This window comes from Oncorhynchus nerka, linkage group LG14 (genome assembly GCF_034236695.1).
Source record: "Oncorhynchus nerka isolate Pitt River linkage group LG14, Oner_Uvic_2.0, whole genome shotgun sequence".
Classification (NCBI taxonomy): domain Eukaryota; kingdom Metazoa; phylum Chordata; class Actinopteri; order Salmoniformes; family Salmonidae; genus Oncorhynchus; species Oncorhynchus nerka.
In genome coordinates this window covers 94887696-94904343 of record NC_088409.1, presented here as the reverse complement: position 1 = coordinate 94904343, position 16648 = coordinate 94887696, and the positions used below count along the sequence as shown (strand labels likewise).

Sequence of the window (16648 nt, the reverse complement as noted above, 5' to 3'; positions counted from 1 at the left end):
CTACCTCTCAGCTGAAGTCATGGAGCTCTGCCTCTCAGCTGAAGTCATGGAGCTCTACCACTGGGAGACAGGACATTCCCCTTCATGATGCTATTGACCTACAGGATAGTGTATTTGAATAGAATACATTTCACCCCCCCAACCTTAGAAAGTGGATGATCACTGATGATGTCCCTAATGCACTAAAGTGTCATCCTGCTATCCTGTCTTTAAAGCAGCACAGTGAAATGTTTTCCTGCTATCCTGTCTTTAAAGCAGCGCAGTGAAATGTCATCCTGCTATCCTGTCTTTAAAGCAGCACAGTGAAATGTCATCCTGCTATCCTGTCTTTAAAGCAGCGCAGTGAAATGTCATCATGCTATCCTGTCTTTAAAGCAGCGCAGTGAAATGTCATCCTGCTATCCTGTCTTTAAAGCAGCACAGTGAAATGTCTTCCTGCTATCCTGTCTTTAAAGCAGCACAGTGAAATGTCTTCCTGCTATCCTGTCTTTAAAGCAGCGCAGTGAAATGTCATAATGTTATCCTGTCTTTAAAGCAGCGCAGTGAAATGTCATCCTGCTATCCTGTCTTTAAAGCAGCGCAGTGAAATGTCATCCTGCTATCCTGTCTTTAAAGCAGCAGAGTGAAATGTCATCCTGCTATCCTGTCTTTAAAGCAGCGCAGTGATGATACGTTATTTCAATAGAGGCAATAATATCCACAGTGGCCCGTAGAGACCGTCCCATTACGCCTGTCTCTGATTGGATAACTCTAGTCCACCATGCCCTGCAGCTGTCTTTGTGAGTATAAAACTCAGTGTAGGAGTCTGCTCAGGTCTCAGGTCAGGGAGTGAAACCCGTTCAGAGTGTGATGCAGCTGCTGTGGGTGGTAGTGGTGGGGTTGTTAGGAGTCTTTGGGGCAGAGGGAATGGAGGCTGTCTGTCAGATGCTGGGGAGCCCAGAGTTCCCTCTGCTGTCCAAGGAAGGATACGTGACTATAGGAGGAGCCTTCTCCATCCACAGCAAAACCACACAGCCCCTGCTCTCCTTCACAGAAACACCACCCCCTCTCACCTGCTCCAGGTAAGCTCCTTCACCGACACCACCTCTCAAATTCCCCAAGTAAGCTCCTCCTTGGTTACCGTTTATTGAATATTTGGCTATTTTAATATTATAAGTAAAAAAAAAATCAAATTAAACACAACTTTTGTGGTTGTGTATGCTCATGATTTGTAAAACTTATATAAGCTTATATCTTTCTTTACCTTTCCTCTAGTGTAAACCTCAGAGAGTTCCGATTTGCTCAGACCATGATCTTCGCCATCGAAGAGATCAACAAGAGTGACATTCTGCTTCCGAATGTCTCTATTGGATATCGTATTTATGACAACTGCGGCTCGACTCTGTACTCTATGCGTGCGGCCATGGCCCTGATGAACGGTCAGGAGAGGACGGTGGGAAAGGCCTGCTTTGGCCAAACAGCAGTTCACGCCATCATCGGAGAGTCAGAGTCCTCCTCCACTATAGTGATGTCACGCACCACCGGTCCATTCCAAATACCTGTGGTAAGAGGCCCTATAGGACAAGCAATTATACAAGATTTTAAGTCAATCTTGTTTTAGTGTATTCAGTTCCGTCTCTTTCTCTCTCCCTCTGTCTCTCCATTTCTCTTTCTCTCCCAATCCCTGTCTCTCCCTGTCTCTCTCTCTTTCTCGCTCTCTCTCCCTTTCTCTCTCTTTCTCCATGTCTCTCTCGTCTTCTCTCTCTCTCTCTCCCTTTCTCTCTCTCTCTCCCTTTCTCTCTCTCTCTCTCTCTCTCTCTCTCCATGTCTCTCTCGTCCTCTCTCTCTCCCAATCCCTGTCTCTCTCCCTTTCTCTCTCTCTCTCTCTCTCTCTCTCTCTCTCTCTCTCTCTCTCTCTCTGTCTCCCTCTGTCTCTCTCTCCATGTCTTTCTCGTCCTCTCTCTGTTCTGTAGATCAGCCACTCTGCCACATGTGAGTGCCTTAGCAGCAGAAAGGAGTACCCTTCTTTCTTCCGAACCATCGCCAGTGACCTCTATCAGAGCAGAGCGTTGGCCCAGCTGGTCAAGTACTTCGGCTGGAGCTGGGTGGGAGCGGTCAACAGTGATAGTGACTATGGCAACAACGGCATGGCTATCTTCCTGGCTGCAGCCCAGGAGGAGGGTGTCTGTGTGGAATACTCAGAGAAGTTCAGCCGGACGGAGCCAGAGAAGCTGTTAAAGGTTGTTAATGTGATCCGAGGTGGGACGGCCAGGGTGATCGTAGGCTTTCTGGCCCACGTGGAGATGAACAACCTGCTGGAGGAGCTCAGTCTGCAGAACATCACCGGCCTACAGTTTATTGGTGTGGAGGCCTGGATCACTGCAGATAGCCTGGTCACCCCTACTAGCTACAGTGTGCTGGGGGGTTCACTGGGGTTCGCTGTCCAGAAGGCCAACATCAGCGGCTTCTCTGACTTTGTGATTAAGCAGTTCTGGGACACGGCATTTCAATGCACAGAGACAAGCCACCAGGAGAGTGTGAGTAGTCCTTGTAGTGAGAGTCAGGATCTGATAGAGCTGAGAGATTATAATGCAGATGTGGATGAGCTCAGATACTCTAGTAATATCTATAAAGCCATATATGCAGTGGCCCACTCGCTGCACAGCTTGCTAAAGTGCAAAGACGGACTCGGATGTGATCAAAATGTGAGAACTGAACCTTGGCAGGTAACAGCAACTAAAAACATCCATTCTCTATTCCTCACTGACAGTATATCTCAAAATAAATAAAAAAAACTGATACTTGTTCCTTTTTTCCCCAGGTAGTGGAGTCTCTGAAGCAGGTGAATTTCACCATAAAGACAGGGGACCAGGTGTGGTTTGACAGTACAGGTGCTGCAGCAGCCAGGTACGAGGTGGTGAACTGGCAGCGTGGGCCAGACGGAGGGGTCCAGTTTAAACCAGTGGGCTACTATGATGCCTCCCTACCCCCGGGACAACAGTTCGTCCTCAGGACAGAGGACATCATGTGGCCTGGGGAGCTCCAACAGGTACAGTAAATAGGTGCCAACAGATTAAAAACTAACTGTTTACAAACACAACGTTTCTGAATAACAGAAGCTTAGCGGTTAGAGCGTTGGGCCAGTAACCGAAAGGTTGCTGGTTCAAAAACCCAAGCGTACAAGGTTAAAATATCTGTCGATGTGCCCACGAGCAAGGCATTTAACCCTAATTTGCTCCAGGGGCTCTGTATTACTATGACTGACCCTGTTAAACAACACATTTCACTCCACCTACCCGGTGTGTGTGACAATAAAACATCATTTCCTTCCTTATTGTGTGACTCATTATTACAATTTAAAACATTTATGTGACAGACCCTGCTGGAGTAAAACATGTAACATTTACAGTTAAACCGTGTCTGCTCTCTGTCCCCTAAAGATGCCTGTGTCAGTGTGCAGTAATATGTCTGCTCTCTGTCCCCTAAAGATGCCTGTGTCAGTGTGCAGTAATATGTCTGCTCTCTGTCCCCTAAAGATGCCTGTGTCAGTGTGCAGTAATATGTCTGCTCTCCGTCCCCTAAAGATGCCTGTGTCAGTGTGCAGTAATATGTCTGCTCTCTGTCCCCTAAAGATGCCTGTGTCAGTGTGCAGTAATATGTCTGCTCTCTGTCCCCTAAAGATGCCTGTGTCAGTGTGCAGTAATATGTCTGCTCTCTGTCCCCTAAAGATGCCTGTGTCAGTGTGCAGTAATATGTATGCTCTCTGTCCCCTAAAGATGCCTGTGTCAGTGTGCAGTGAGAGCTGTCCCCTAGGCACTCGTAAGGCTGTACAGAAAGGAAAGCCCGTATGCTGTTATGACTGTGTCCCATGTTCAGAGGGAGAGATCAGCAACGCTACAGGTACCACAAGCCCAACATTCATTCTGCACAGAACTTACACAAGTTGTGCGATGTGTGTCCTAATCCACTTTTTCAGAGTTCAGTCATTGGTCAATGTAATGTCTAGATTATGACATCATGTGTTCTACTTTATTACTAATCATACTAATCATGATTTCCTTTCAGATTCTAATGGCTGCATAGACTGCCCTGATGAGTACTGGTCCAATCTTGGCAGAGACAAATGTATATTTAAGGCTATTGAGTTCCTGACCTTTACTGAGGTCATGGGGATTGTACTTATGCTTTTCTCCTTGTTTGGAGTGTTTCTAACTGTGCTTGTGGCTATTCTCTACTTGATAAAGAAAGACACTCCCATCGTCAGGGCCAACAACTCTGAGCTGAGCTTCCTGCTGCTCTTCTCCTTGACTCTGTGTTTTCTGTGTTCTCTTACTTTCATTGGCCGGCCCTCTGAATGGTCCTGTATGCTGCGTCACACAGCGTTTGGGATCACCTTCGTCCTCTGCATCTCTTGTGTTCTGGGGAAAACAATAGTGGTGTTGATGGCCTTCAGGGCTACACTTCCAGCCAGTAATGCCATGAAATGGTTTGGTCCTCCACAGCAGAGACTCAGTGTTCTGGCTTTCACTCTCATACAGGTCCTGATCTGTGCTCTTTGGTTAACAGTCTCCCTCCTTTCCCCTACAAGAATATGAAAACCTACAAGGAAAAGATCATTCTAGAGTGTAATGTGGGATCAGCTATTGGTTTCTGGGTTGTGTTGGGCTATATAGGACTCCTGTCTCTCTTGTGCTTTGTGCTGGCATTTCTGGCTCGGAAGCTGCCTGATAACTTCAACGAGGCCAAATTCATCACCTTCAGCATGCTCATATTCTGTGCAGTCTGGATCACCTTTATCCCAGCTTATGTCAGCTCTCCTGGGAAGTTCACTGTAGCTGTGGAGATCTTTGCTATTCTGGCCTCTAGTTATGGAATGCTCTTCTGTATATTTGCACCTAAATGTTATATAATTCTGTTTAAACCTGAGCTAAATACCAAGAAACATATTATGGGGAAAATGAAATGAAATGAAAACTTACACTAAAATCTTTCCATGTGCTGCTCTGCTGGAACACATAAAACATGTCATTGGAAATGTGTTAAGCTTCAATGCTATTCTGTCAACATACAGTACATGCACCCCCCCCCCCCCCCCACTGCTAGTGAAAGACACACAAGCAAATGGCATGTCCTTATTCTGACAAATACGCTTTGGGTCTTTCCACGAAATGAGTCCATTTTGGCTAGTGTAACTTGGTGGGAAAAAATAAGGTTGATTTCACCTGATTTTAATATTCTGTCATGAAGAGGACATGTTTAACTGAATAAAAACATGTTTTCTCATCTCAAGAGGTTTAAATATATATATTTTGTTAGTGCCTTTGAAAGTTACAGTCCTTAATTGAAACGATACTAAAGCCAACACCCTACATCAGTTTTGGTCAAAAACTGTTTAAAAAACTTCTTCAGGATCAGTGTCCTTTCCACGGGACGGTTGAGCTAACGTAGGCTAATGTGATTATGCGTGAGGTTTTAAGTAACAAGAATATTTCCCAGGACACAGACATATCTGATATTGGCAGAAAGCTTATATTCTTGTTCATCTAATCGCACTGTCCAATTTACAGTAGCTATTACTATGAAAGAATAACATGCTGTTGTTTGAGGAGAGTGCACACTTTTTAACATAGACAGTTATTAATAAACAAATTAGGCATATTTGGGCAGTCTTGATGCAAAGTCTTGTACAGAAATGCAATAGTTCATTTGATCAGTCTAAAACTTTGCACATACACTGCCGCCATCTAGTGGCCAAAATGTATATTGCACCTGGGCTGGAATAATACATTATGGTCTTTCTCTTGCATTTATTTATTTGTATTTTTCTTTTTCATTTGTATTATGTTTTACCAGATCTATTGTGTTATATTCTCCTACATTCCTTTCACATTTGCACAAACTTCAAAGTGTTTCCTTTCAAATGGTACCAATACCATATCCTTGCTTCAGGTCCTGAGCTACAGGCAGTTAAGTTTGAGTATGTCATTTCAGGCGAAAAATGAAAAAAAAGGGGACGATGCTTAAAAGAGTTCTTTAAGCATTTCTAGCCTGTCTATTTATGGGTAACAGGGTTGACGTGTTATGTTCGATCCGCCTCAGCTTTCCACCACAAAACAAGAAAATGGCCAAGAGTCGATCCACTCAGCTTTCCACCACAAAACAAGAAAATGACCAAGAGTCGACCCAGCTGCTTTTACACTGTGATTTGACTAACAGATGTTCCACAAAAGTTTCAAAAATGAATAGTTTCATCGTATATATTTTTTAATCAGTAACCCGTTTACTGACATGTCCGAGCTGAGCTTCTCTAATAATGTGTATAAAGCAGTGTATGATGTAGCCCACTCCATACATGACCTGTTGACCAGCAGGCACAGTAAAGGCCAAGGTGTGAATAGGAACTGTGCACAAAGAGACAGCATCGATCCAGGATAGGAGAGACAGCATCTAGCCAGGATAGGAGATACAGCATCTAGGCAGGACAGGAGAGACAGCTTTGAGCCAGGACAGGAGAGACAGCATCGAGCCAGGATAGGAGAGACAACATCGAGCCAGGACAGGTGAGACAGCATCGAGCCAGGATAGGAGAGACAGCATCGAGCCAGGACAGGAGAGAGAGCATCGAGCCAGGACAGGAGAGACAGCATCGAGCCAGGACAGGAGAGACAGCATTGAGACAGGACAGGTGAGACAGCATCGAGCCAGAATAGGAGAGACAGCATCTAGCCAGGACAGCAGAGACAGCATCGAGCCAGGACAGGAGAGACAGCATCGAGCCAGGATAGGAGAGACAGCATCGAGCCAGGACAGGTGAGACTGCATCAAGCCAGCATAGGTGAGCGGCTACCTTTATGGCCAACAGATCATTTTCATTTTGTTCAACTGATTTGATAATTGACTGACTGGTTTAATGAAAATGACAAATATTTACAATCACAACATGATTTTACTTCTAAAGTGCATTAATTATACACTCTTAAAAAAAAGGTGCTATCTAGAACCTAAAAGGGTTCTTCGGCTGTCCCCTTAGGAGAACCCTTTGAAGAACCCTTTTTGGTTCCAGGTAGAATCTTTTTGGATTCCGTGTTAAACCCTTTCCACAGAGGGTTCTACATGGGAACCAAACATGGTTTTATTAGGAACCAAAAGGTGTTATCCTACTGGGACAGTGTACATCAGTATATGGTGATTATTTTAACTCATGCAGGTGTTGAGATACCTGCGAGACGTAAACTTCACCATGAAGTCTGGGGAGAGTTTTAAAAAAAATGGAGGTGTGGAACTGGCAGAGAGACCAGGCAGCAGAGACAGTGTTTGTTACTGTGAGGAATTACGATGCCTCTCTCGCTAATGGAGAGCAGTTTGCCATGAATGGGATAAAGATAGAATGGGCTGGCAATCCCTTAAAGGTACACAGTTACACAGAAAACACATGGTAGCAGTTTCAGGTACTTTCATAAAACATAGACAATCAGAATAAAGGTATTTACATTTGTCGGAGATGACACATACAACGTGTAGGCGGGAATGAATTGAATGACTGTGACCAAGGGGGATTAATAAGGATTAAAGCGAGACAGACAGGTTAGAGGGAGTGAGCAGGTGTTGTGTTTCAGAGGCCTCGGTCTGTGTGTAGTGACAGCTGCTTCCCAGGGTTCCTCCAGGCAGCGATCAAAAACAATACCAATCTGTTGTTTGTCCTGTATCCCCTCTGTGCTGCTGGGGAGATCAGCAACCTAATAGGTGAGAAAACTGATACCACAGCCGACCCTTAGCCTTTTGGAGGCCTTCAGTTAAATGTATTTATTTTTGGTCCGGGGGACCCATAGCGGCCCCTTATGTCTCTTAGTGGATAGGGCTGGGCTCTGACTGATACAAACCAAATCTACTGACCGAAAAGATAGATTAACTGTGGAGCATGTGTTAACTTTTAGAATATGTGACTCACTACCTGGATTCGGTCTTATGTAGCAAAATTTGAAATGTTTTTTATTTTTACATTGGATAAAGTAGAGACTCAGAGCTACAAAATTGTATATTATACACTGCATTTGAGGAAACAATGGGAAAGTAATTTCAAATCAAATCAAATGTGTTTATATAGCCCTTCTAACATCAGCTTATATATCAAAGTGCTGTACAGAAACTCAGCCTAAACCCCCAAAACAGCAAGCAATGCAGGTGTAGAAGCACGGTGGCTAGGATAAACTCCCTAGAACCAGGCTATGAGGGGTGGCCAGTCCTCTTCTGGCTGTGCCAGGTGGAGATAACAGAACATGGCCAAGATATTCAAATGTTCATAAATGACCAGCATGGTCAAATAATTGTAATCATGGTTCCATAGCCGCAGGCAGAACAGTTGAAACTGGAGCAGCAGCACGGCCAGGTGGACTGGGGACAACAAGGAGTCATCATGCCAGGTAGTCCTGAGGCATGGTCCTAGGGCTCAGGTCCTCCGAGAGAGAGAAATAAAGAAAGAGAGAAAGAGAGAATTTGAGAGAGCATACTTAAAATTCACACAGGACAAATGACATAAGACAGGAGAAATACTCCAGATATAACAGATTGACCCTAGCCCCCCGACACGTAAACTACTGAAGCATACATACTGGAGGATAATTCTGCTTTGAATGTTGATCAGTTTGTAAACTCACTGTTGAGAAAAATTGCCTTTGAATGTTTTGGTATCGAGTGAAGAACTCGTCGTTGTCAACACTCATTCAGCATCGTTCACACCCTCTTATGCTTTAGCCCCACCCATCTCGTTTCGCTCTCAGAGCGCATACCTGACACTCTGGCCGATGATTTGTTTACCTCCCGACAACATGAAAACAGCCAAACCAACATAGCTGTAATTTTTTTTATTGCGCTTTATTCTAGACGTTTACTGACACCGGCCATATTCAACGTGTGTTGTACACACGTCACGTAACGTCAGCTAACGGGCCAGGTAACATTAGCTAGTTAAACAACAATGAACACAGTGCCAATAATACCACAGTGCTGGAGCTAATCAGCCAGGTTCAATGTTAGTTAGCTGGGTAACATTAGGATCTAACTAGAAAAGCAACCGGCTCTGGGAACAGCTGCCTATTATAATACACTACTAGATTATAGCGTTTTCCTTGTACGTTCCTTGTACGTTCCCAGGAATACTGGTCAAACGGAGACAAGAGTCGCTGTGTCCCAAAGGAGGTGTCATTTCTCTCATTTGAAACCATGGGAATCCTCCTGGCTGCAATCTCATTGGTCGGCGCGTGTTTAATAACCACAGTGGTGTCATTGGTCTTCATTCACTTCAAAAAGACTCCCATTGACAGGGCCAACAACTCTGAGCTGAGCTTCCTGAGGAAAACAATAGTGGTGTTGATGACCTTAAGGGCTACACTTCCAGCCAGTAATGTCATGAAATGTTTTGGGCTTCCACAGCAGAGACTCAGTGTTCTGGCTTTCACTCTCATACAGGTCCTGATCTGTGCTCTTTGGTTAACAGTCTCCCCTCCTTTCCCCTACAAGAATATGAAAACATATCAGGAAAAGATCATTCTAGAGTGTGATGTGGGTTCAGCTATTGGTTTCTGGGCTGTGTTAGGCTATATAGGACTCCTGTCTCTCTTGTGCTTTGTGCTGGCTTTTCTGGCTCGGAAGCTGCCTGATAACTTCAATGAGGCCAAATTCATCACCTTCAGCATGCTCATATTCTGTGCAGTCTGGATCACCTTTATCCCAGCTTATGTCAGCTCTCCTGGGAAGTTCACTGTAGCTGTGGAGATCTTTGCTATTCTGGCCTCTAGTTTTGGTTTACTTTTCTGTATATTTGCTCCCAAGTCTTATATCATATTACTTAAACTTTATACACACTTTAGTATTGAGAGGGGTTAGGGAGGTTGTGGGCGTTAGACAGGTGCACTGGTTGTTCCCCCTCCCCCAAAATGGTCAGTATTGTGAAATAATTCTAAAGTTAAGGAAATGTTTGAATGGAGGATGCTGATCCGAGAGCAGCGCTGTGTTTCTTTCGATGATATCAATATCGACACGCTCTCCAACGACACACTTAGCGACCGTTCTCTCTGCGTAATGTTTGGGGAAACGCATGTTAAAGTCTTCGGCTGTTTTAGGAAAGATGCATCGTTAAAACAGTTGCTAATGAGAAACCGGGCCCTGTGAGGATCAATGGTAGGCAGGTTTTCTGCTATCCACTTTATCTTTTCATTATTATTTTGGGTTTAGGGGAGGGTCACTTGTTTTTTTTGTTTTTTTAAACTTTCATGGAGAGTTTATGCTTTTCCTGAAGGGAGAGCCATCGATTTTAAATTGCAGGTCAGATTTTCTCCAGGTCCCACTTATTATAAATAACCTACAGTACATGTTGACTGATTGAAATAAGTTATTTCCCAGGGACAAATTCTGACTAGAAAAACAATAATGCTAAAGCATTCACTAATAATCCAAAAACAACTTTCTTGTATTTCTGCCTGAATTACAGTTTCACCGGAAATTTTCTGATTTCCCAAAACGCTCTCCATGTAAAAAAAAGAAAGTATTCTTCAGAGTACTCATCTTCTAGAATCTATATTCCGAAGTGACTGAGCCATTGGTTCTGGGAAAGACACACGGGACTGCACTACTCTTACTTAAAACCTCTTAGGGATCCCTTTTAACACCTAATAGGCCAACTGTTTTGTCAATCACACAGTGAGTGTCATCATTGGTCGAAACTAAGACATTGAAACAGTTCTAAGCTCCTATAGCATCATACCCATCATTAATGGTAACGTATAAAGGAGCCCAGATGGAGCATTGTCAGGACGGTGAGAGGTGAGAGACTCGGTGAAAAGCTATGCTGCAGCTAGCAGACCTCCTGGTGATCACTCTACTGACAGTGACAGCTAAGGCTGGGCAGCCTGTGTGCAGATCTTATGGAACAAAAGAACTGTCACAGTTCTCAAAGGAGGGAGACATCAACTTAGGAGGTATTTTCTCCTTTCACCAAAACCCAGTCAGTGTGAATCCAACTCTGCAGGTCAACCCAGGAAGCATTCAGTGTGAAGGGTAAGTAAATGTTGAATTGTTTGATGTGAATCATAACGCTTATGTCTCTGTTCACGTGGACAAACATGTATGATCACAGGTGTGTAAGAGAAATTATATTCAAAAAGTGATGAAAACTGTCTGTCTCCGGCTGGGGTTTTCACTGACTAAATGCTTTATAGATCTCTGGATGGGTTTTCACTGACTAAATGCTTTATAGATCTCTGGATGGGTTTTCACGGACTAAATGCTTTATAGATCTCTGGCTGGGGTTTTCACTGACTAAATGCTTTATAGATCTCTGGATGGGTTTTCACTGACTAAATGCTTTATAGGTGTCTGGGTGGGTTTTCACGGACTAAATGCTTTATAGGTCTGTCTCTGGCTGGGGTTTTCACTGACTAAATGCTTTATAGGTGTCTGGCTGGGGTTTTCACTGACTAACTGCTTTATAGGTCTGTGGATGGGTTTTCACTGACTAAATGCTTTATAGGTCTGTCTCTGGATGGGTTTTCACTGACTAAATGCTTTATAGGTCTGTCTCTGGATGGGTTTTCACTGACTAAATGCTTTATAGGTCTGTCTCTGGCTGGGATTTCACTGACTAAATGCTTTATAGGTGTCTGGGTGGGTTTTCACGGACTAAATGCTTTATAGGTGTCTGGCTGGGATTTCACTGACTAAACGCTTTATAGGTCTGTTTCTGGCTGGGATTTCACTGACTAAAACTGAAGTGACAGTTCTAGAAGTCCTCTCTGCAGGCTGGACCCAGGTGAGCTCCAGTATGCCCAAACTATGATCTTTGCCATAGAGGAGATCAATAACAGCTCTGAGCTGCTGCCAGGCCTGTCTCTGGGCTACAGGATCTTTGACTCGTGCCCCAGCATCCCCCTGTCTGTGCGGGCGTCCCTGGCTCTGATGAACGGATATGAGGAGGAGCCACAGAGCTGCACCAAGCCCTCCACCGTGCATGCTGTCATAGGGGAGACCACGTCCACCTCCACTATAGCCATGGCGCGCACCATGGGGCCCTTCCACATACCAGTGGTGAGTCAGGGAGTGTATGTCTGTATGTATTGAGAGAGTGAAAGGCAGATACGATGCTATGTGAAAATACTGCTGTGGCCCAATGTGCTACTTTCAACAGAACGGCAACGTTTGAGCAGTGTGTTAGAAACGTCTGTCTTTGTCTTTCCAGCTCAGTCATTCAGCCACCTGTGCTTGTCTGAGTAACAGAAGGCAATACCCTTCCTTCTTCAGAACCATCCCCAGTGACCACTACCAGAGCAGAGCCCTGGCCCAGCTGCTCAAACACTTTGGCTGGACTTGGGTGGGGGCCATCAGAACCAACAGTGACTATGGTAACAATGGCATGGCCACCTTCCTGAAAGCAGCTTCCAGTGAAGGGGTGTGTGTCGACTACTCAGTGGCAATCTACAGGACCGACCCCAGAGAGTGGTTCCTAAAGGTGGTGGACATCATTAAACAGTCCACCTCCAAGGTGATCGTGGCGTTTGCAGACGGCACAGACCTGGAAATCCTGATAAAAGAGCTGCACCTGCAGAACGTGACTGGGTTGCAGTGGGTGGGTAGCGAGGGATGGATCACCTACCGTTACATCGCCTCCCACGTCAACTACGCCGTGGTCCAGGGGGCGGTGGGCTTCGCTGTGCCCAACGCGGTCATCCCCGGCCTGGGGGAGTTCTTGGCCAACAGGCGGCCTTCCACTCAGCTGGGGGACAGGGGTCTGGTGGAGTTGTGGGAGAGCGTGTTCAGCTGCAGCATGACTCCTGGCTCCCCGGTCAGAGCCTGCACAGGGAGGGAATCCCTGAGAGACACTGGATCCCGCTACACAGACGTGTCAGATGCTAGTCTGCTCAACAACATCTACAAGGCTGTGTATGCTGTGGCTCACGCGCTACACCTGCTCACTACCTGTCAGAGTGGGAAGGGGCCTTTTCAAGATAACACATGTGCAGCCAGGGATAAAATAGAGCCGTGGCAGGTAAAGTAACTTTGTGGCTTTACTAAGCTAACAAATAACACCTGTAGCCTGCAACTATGTGGCTTTAATAAAGCTAACAAATAACACCTGTAGCCTGTAACTATGTGGCTTTACTAAGCTAACAAATAACACCTGTAGCCTGTAACTATGTGGCTTTACTAAGCTAACAAATAACACCTGTAGCCTGTAACTATGTGGCTTTACTAAGCTAACAAATAACACCTGTAGCCTGCAACTATGTGGCTTTAATAAAGCTAACAAATAACACCTGTAGCCTGTAACTATGTGGCTTTACTAAGCTAACAAATAACACCTGTAGCCTGCAACTATGTGGCTTTAATAAAGCTAACAAATAACACCTGTAGCCTGTAACTATGTGGCTTTACTAAGCTAACAAATAACACCTGTAGCCTGTAACTATGTGGCTTTACTAAGCTAACAAATAACACCTGTAGCCTGTAACTATGTGGCTTTACTAAGCTAACAAATAACACCTGTAGCCTGCAACTATGTGGCTTTAATAAAGCTAACAAATAACACCTGTAGCCTGTAACTATGTGGCTTTACTAAGCTAACAAATAACACCTGTAGCCTGCAACTATGTGGCTTTAATAAAGCTAACAAATAACACCTGTAGCCTGTAACTATGTGGCTTTACTAAGCTAACAAATAACACCTGTAGCCTGCAACTATGTGGCTTTAATAAAGCTAACAAATAACACCTGTAGCCTGTAACTATGTGGCTTTACTAAGCTAACAAATAACACCTGTAGCCTGCAACTATGTGGCTTTAATAAAGCTAACAAATAACACCTGTAGCCTGTAACTATGTGGCTTTACTAAGCTAACAAATAACACCTGTTGACACTATGACACGAGATCGGGTGGAGAACGTAAGACTGTGTTAAAAAAAATACCACCGGGCCTCCCTAGTAACGCAGTGGTCTAAGGCACTGCATTGCAGTTGCTAGATGTGCCAATAGAAATTCTGGGTTTGAGTCCAGGCTCTGTCTCGGCCGGGACCGGCAAAACCATGGGACGGCCTACAATTGGCCCAGAATTGTTTGGGTTAAGGGAGGGTTTTGCTGGCAGGTATGTCCTTGTCCCATCGCGGTCTAGAGACTCCTGTGCCATGCCGGGCGCACGCACGCTGACACGGTCACCAGGTGTACTGTATTTCCTCCGACACATTGGTGTGGCTGGCTTCTGGGTTAAGCGAGCAGTGTGTCAAGAAGCAGTGCAGCTTGGTTAGGGGAGGACGCATTGCTCTCAACCTTCGCCTCTCCCGAGTCCGTACGGGAATTGCAGCGATGAGACAAGGACTGTAACTACCAATTAGATACAACAAAAAAAAATTTTGGGGGGAAAGGGGTAAAAAGCAAAAAAATCAACAACCCTCATTTGATTTCCTTCCTCCAGGTGTTACATTACCTGACCCAGGTGAATTTCACCACTAAGCATGGTGAGAGGGTGTTCTTTGATGATCAGGGGGACCCATCGGCACGCTACGCCCTGGTCAACTGGCAGATGGATAACACAGGGTACATCTTGTTTGAGACCATCGGCTACTATGATGCCTCACAACCAGAGGGCCAGAGGTTTGAGATGAAGGAAGGTGTGAGTGCTGTCTGGGCAGACAATCAGCCTGAGGTGAAGACTTGTTGGGGGGAAGCATCTATTAATCATTCAACACAACTGTGAATGTGTTCCTTCAAGAGTTTTGCATTAAAGTATACTGTGAACTTGTGTGTGTTTAAATATGAGCGGCGTAAAGGGTATCTGTGTGTTCCAGGTACCCAGGTCTATCTGCAGTGAGAGCTGTCTGCCAGGGACACGCCGGGCCTTCGTTAAGGGGAAACCTTTCTGTTGCTTTGACTGCATCGCCTGTGCAGACGGGGAGTTCAGCAACACCACAAGTGAGACCTCAGGACTCGTAGCCTTTACACTAGCCTTCATCCTGTTCTTTTTGGGAAAAATCTCAGCCAGCACTTTACTGGTCTATCTAAAGATGTACTCGCTGTACATGATGAAACTGTTTATGCTTTCAGATGCAGTGACATGTACAACATGCCCCCCCGAGTACAAGTCAAATGAAGAGAGGAATAACTGTCATTTGAAAGGCATTGAATACCTCACCTTCAAGGAACTCATGGGTATACTGCTGGTAGCCTTCTCTGTGTTTGGTGGGTGTCTGACAATGACAATAGCACTGATATTCTTCAACTACAGAAAGACTCCCATCGTCAGGGCCAACAACTCTGAGCTGAGCTTCCTGCTGCTCTTCTCCTTGACTCTGTGTTTTCTGTGTTCTCTTACTTTCATTGGCCGGCCCTCTGAATGGTCCTGTATGCTGCGTCACACAGCGTTTGGGATCACCTTCGTCCTCTGCATCTCTTGTGTTCTGGGGAAAACAATAGTGGTGTTGATGGCTTTCAGGGCTACGCTTCCAGCCAGTAATGTCATGAAATGGTTTGGGCTTCCACAGCAGAGACTCAGTGTTCTGGCTTTCACTCTCATACAGGTCCTGATCTGTGCTCTTTGGTTAACAGTCTCCCCTCCTTTCCCATACAACAATATGAAGACATATAAGGACAAGATCATTCTAGAGTGTGATGTAGGTTCAGCTATTGGTTTCTGGGCTGTGTTAGGCTATATAGGACTCCTGTCTCTCTTGTGCTTTGTGCTGGCTTTTCTGGCTCGGAAGCTGCCTGATAACTTCAATGAGGCCAAATTCATCACCTTCAGCATGCTCATATTCTGTGCAGTCTGGATCACCTTTATCCCAGCTTATGTCAGCACTCCTGGGAAGTTCACTGTAGCTGTGGAAATATTTGCTATTCTGGCCTCTAGTTATGGAATGCTCTTTTGTATATTTCTCCCCAAATGCTACATCATTTTATGTAAACCAGAGAAAAACACCAAAAAACATTTGATGGGTAAAACGTCATCAAAAACACTTTGACTTTGTTACAACACCTTTTGAATATATTACTGACTTTAAAATGTTTTGATGTTAGATATTTATAAAGTATTTGTTTAATGTAATGTTTTTAGAAGTTTTTTTATAAAGTTTATAAACATTAATAAAGTTTTTTTTATAAGTTTCATCTCATATCTTTATCTTTCCTTATCTGTGTAATATGCAAGAAACTATGGCTGATAATGGTTTCTCTGCCAACTTCTCAGAGATTTCTTCTCAACTGTGATAATAACCATTGAAACTCAGTGAAACGAATAAAATGTTTAAATCCCTTCTGCCAGTTATTTTAAAAGGTAAAACCACTACACCAAAACAATGATCATGCTGCATATTTTTTGCCAACACTTCATTTTAAGGGGTCCTTATGTGTAATTACGCTGTAACAAGTAATGTGGTTAATTTGTAATCTCGGACACCCAGCGCATTCACAGGTAGGTAATGAGGGTAGGTAATGAGGGCCTATTGACACTTCATTTTAAGGGGTCCTTATGTGTAATTACGCTGTAACAAGTAATGTGGTTAATTGTATAGTTACACTGAAATAACCCTATTTAACTGGTGGTAACTGCAGTTTGTAATTACGGAGGTGTAACAACAAAAGCTTGTTACCATGCATATTACAAATGGGCAAGTTTCCATTTAATTGACCAATT

At 44.5% G+C, this 16648-nt stretch overlaps 1 protein-coding gene and 2 pseudogenes across 1 annotated transcript; all 3 read left to right on the top strand.

Annotated features, from left to right (window-relative positions):
- The first annotated feature begins 844 nt into the window (after positions 1-844).
- LOC115116476 (extracellular calcium-sensing receptor-like) lies at positions 845-5268 on the top strand (annotated as a pseudogene).
- A 1979-nt stretch (positions 5269-7247) lies between these two features.
- On the top strand, positions 7248-9861 carry LOC115116473 (extracellular calcium-sensing receptor-like). The gene is made up of 2 exons (XM_029644959.2): positions 7248-7388; positions 9130-9861. Exons 1-2 carry the CDS (start codon positions 7248-7250, stop codon positions 9859-9861), a joined length of 873 nt encoding a protein of 290 aa, XP_029500819.1.
- A 736-nt stretch (positions 9862-10597) lies between these two features.
- On the top strand, positions 10598-16003 carry LOC115116468 (extracellular calcium-sensing receptor-like; annotated as a pseudogene).
- The last annotated feature ends 645 nt before the right edge of the window (positions 16004-16648 follow it).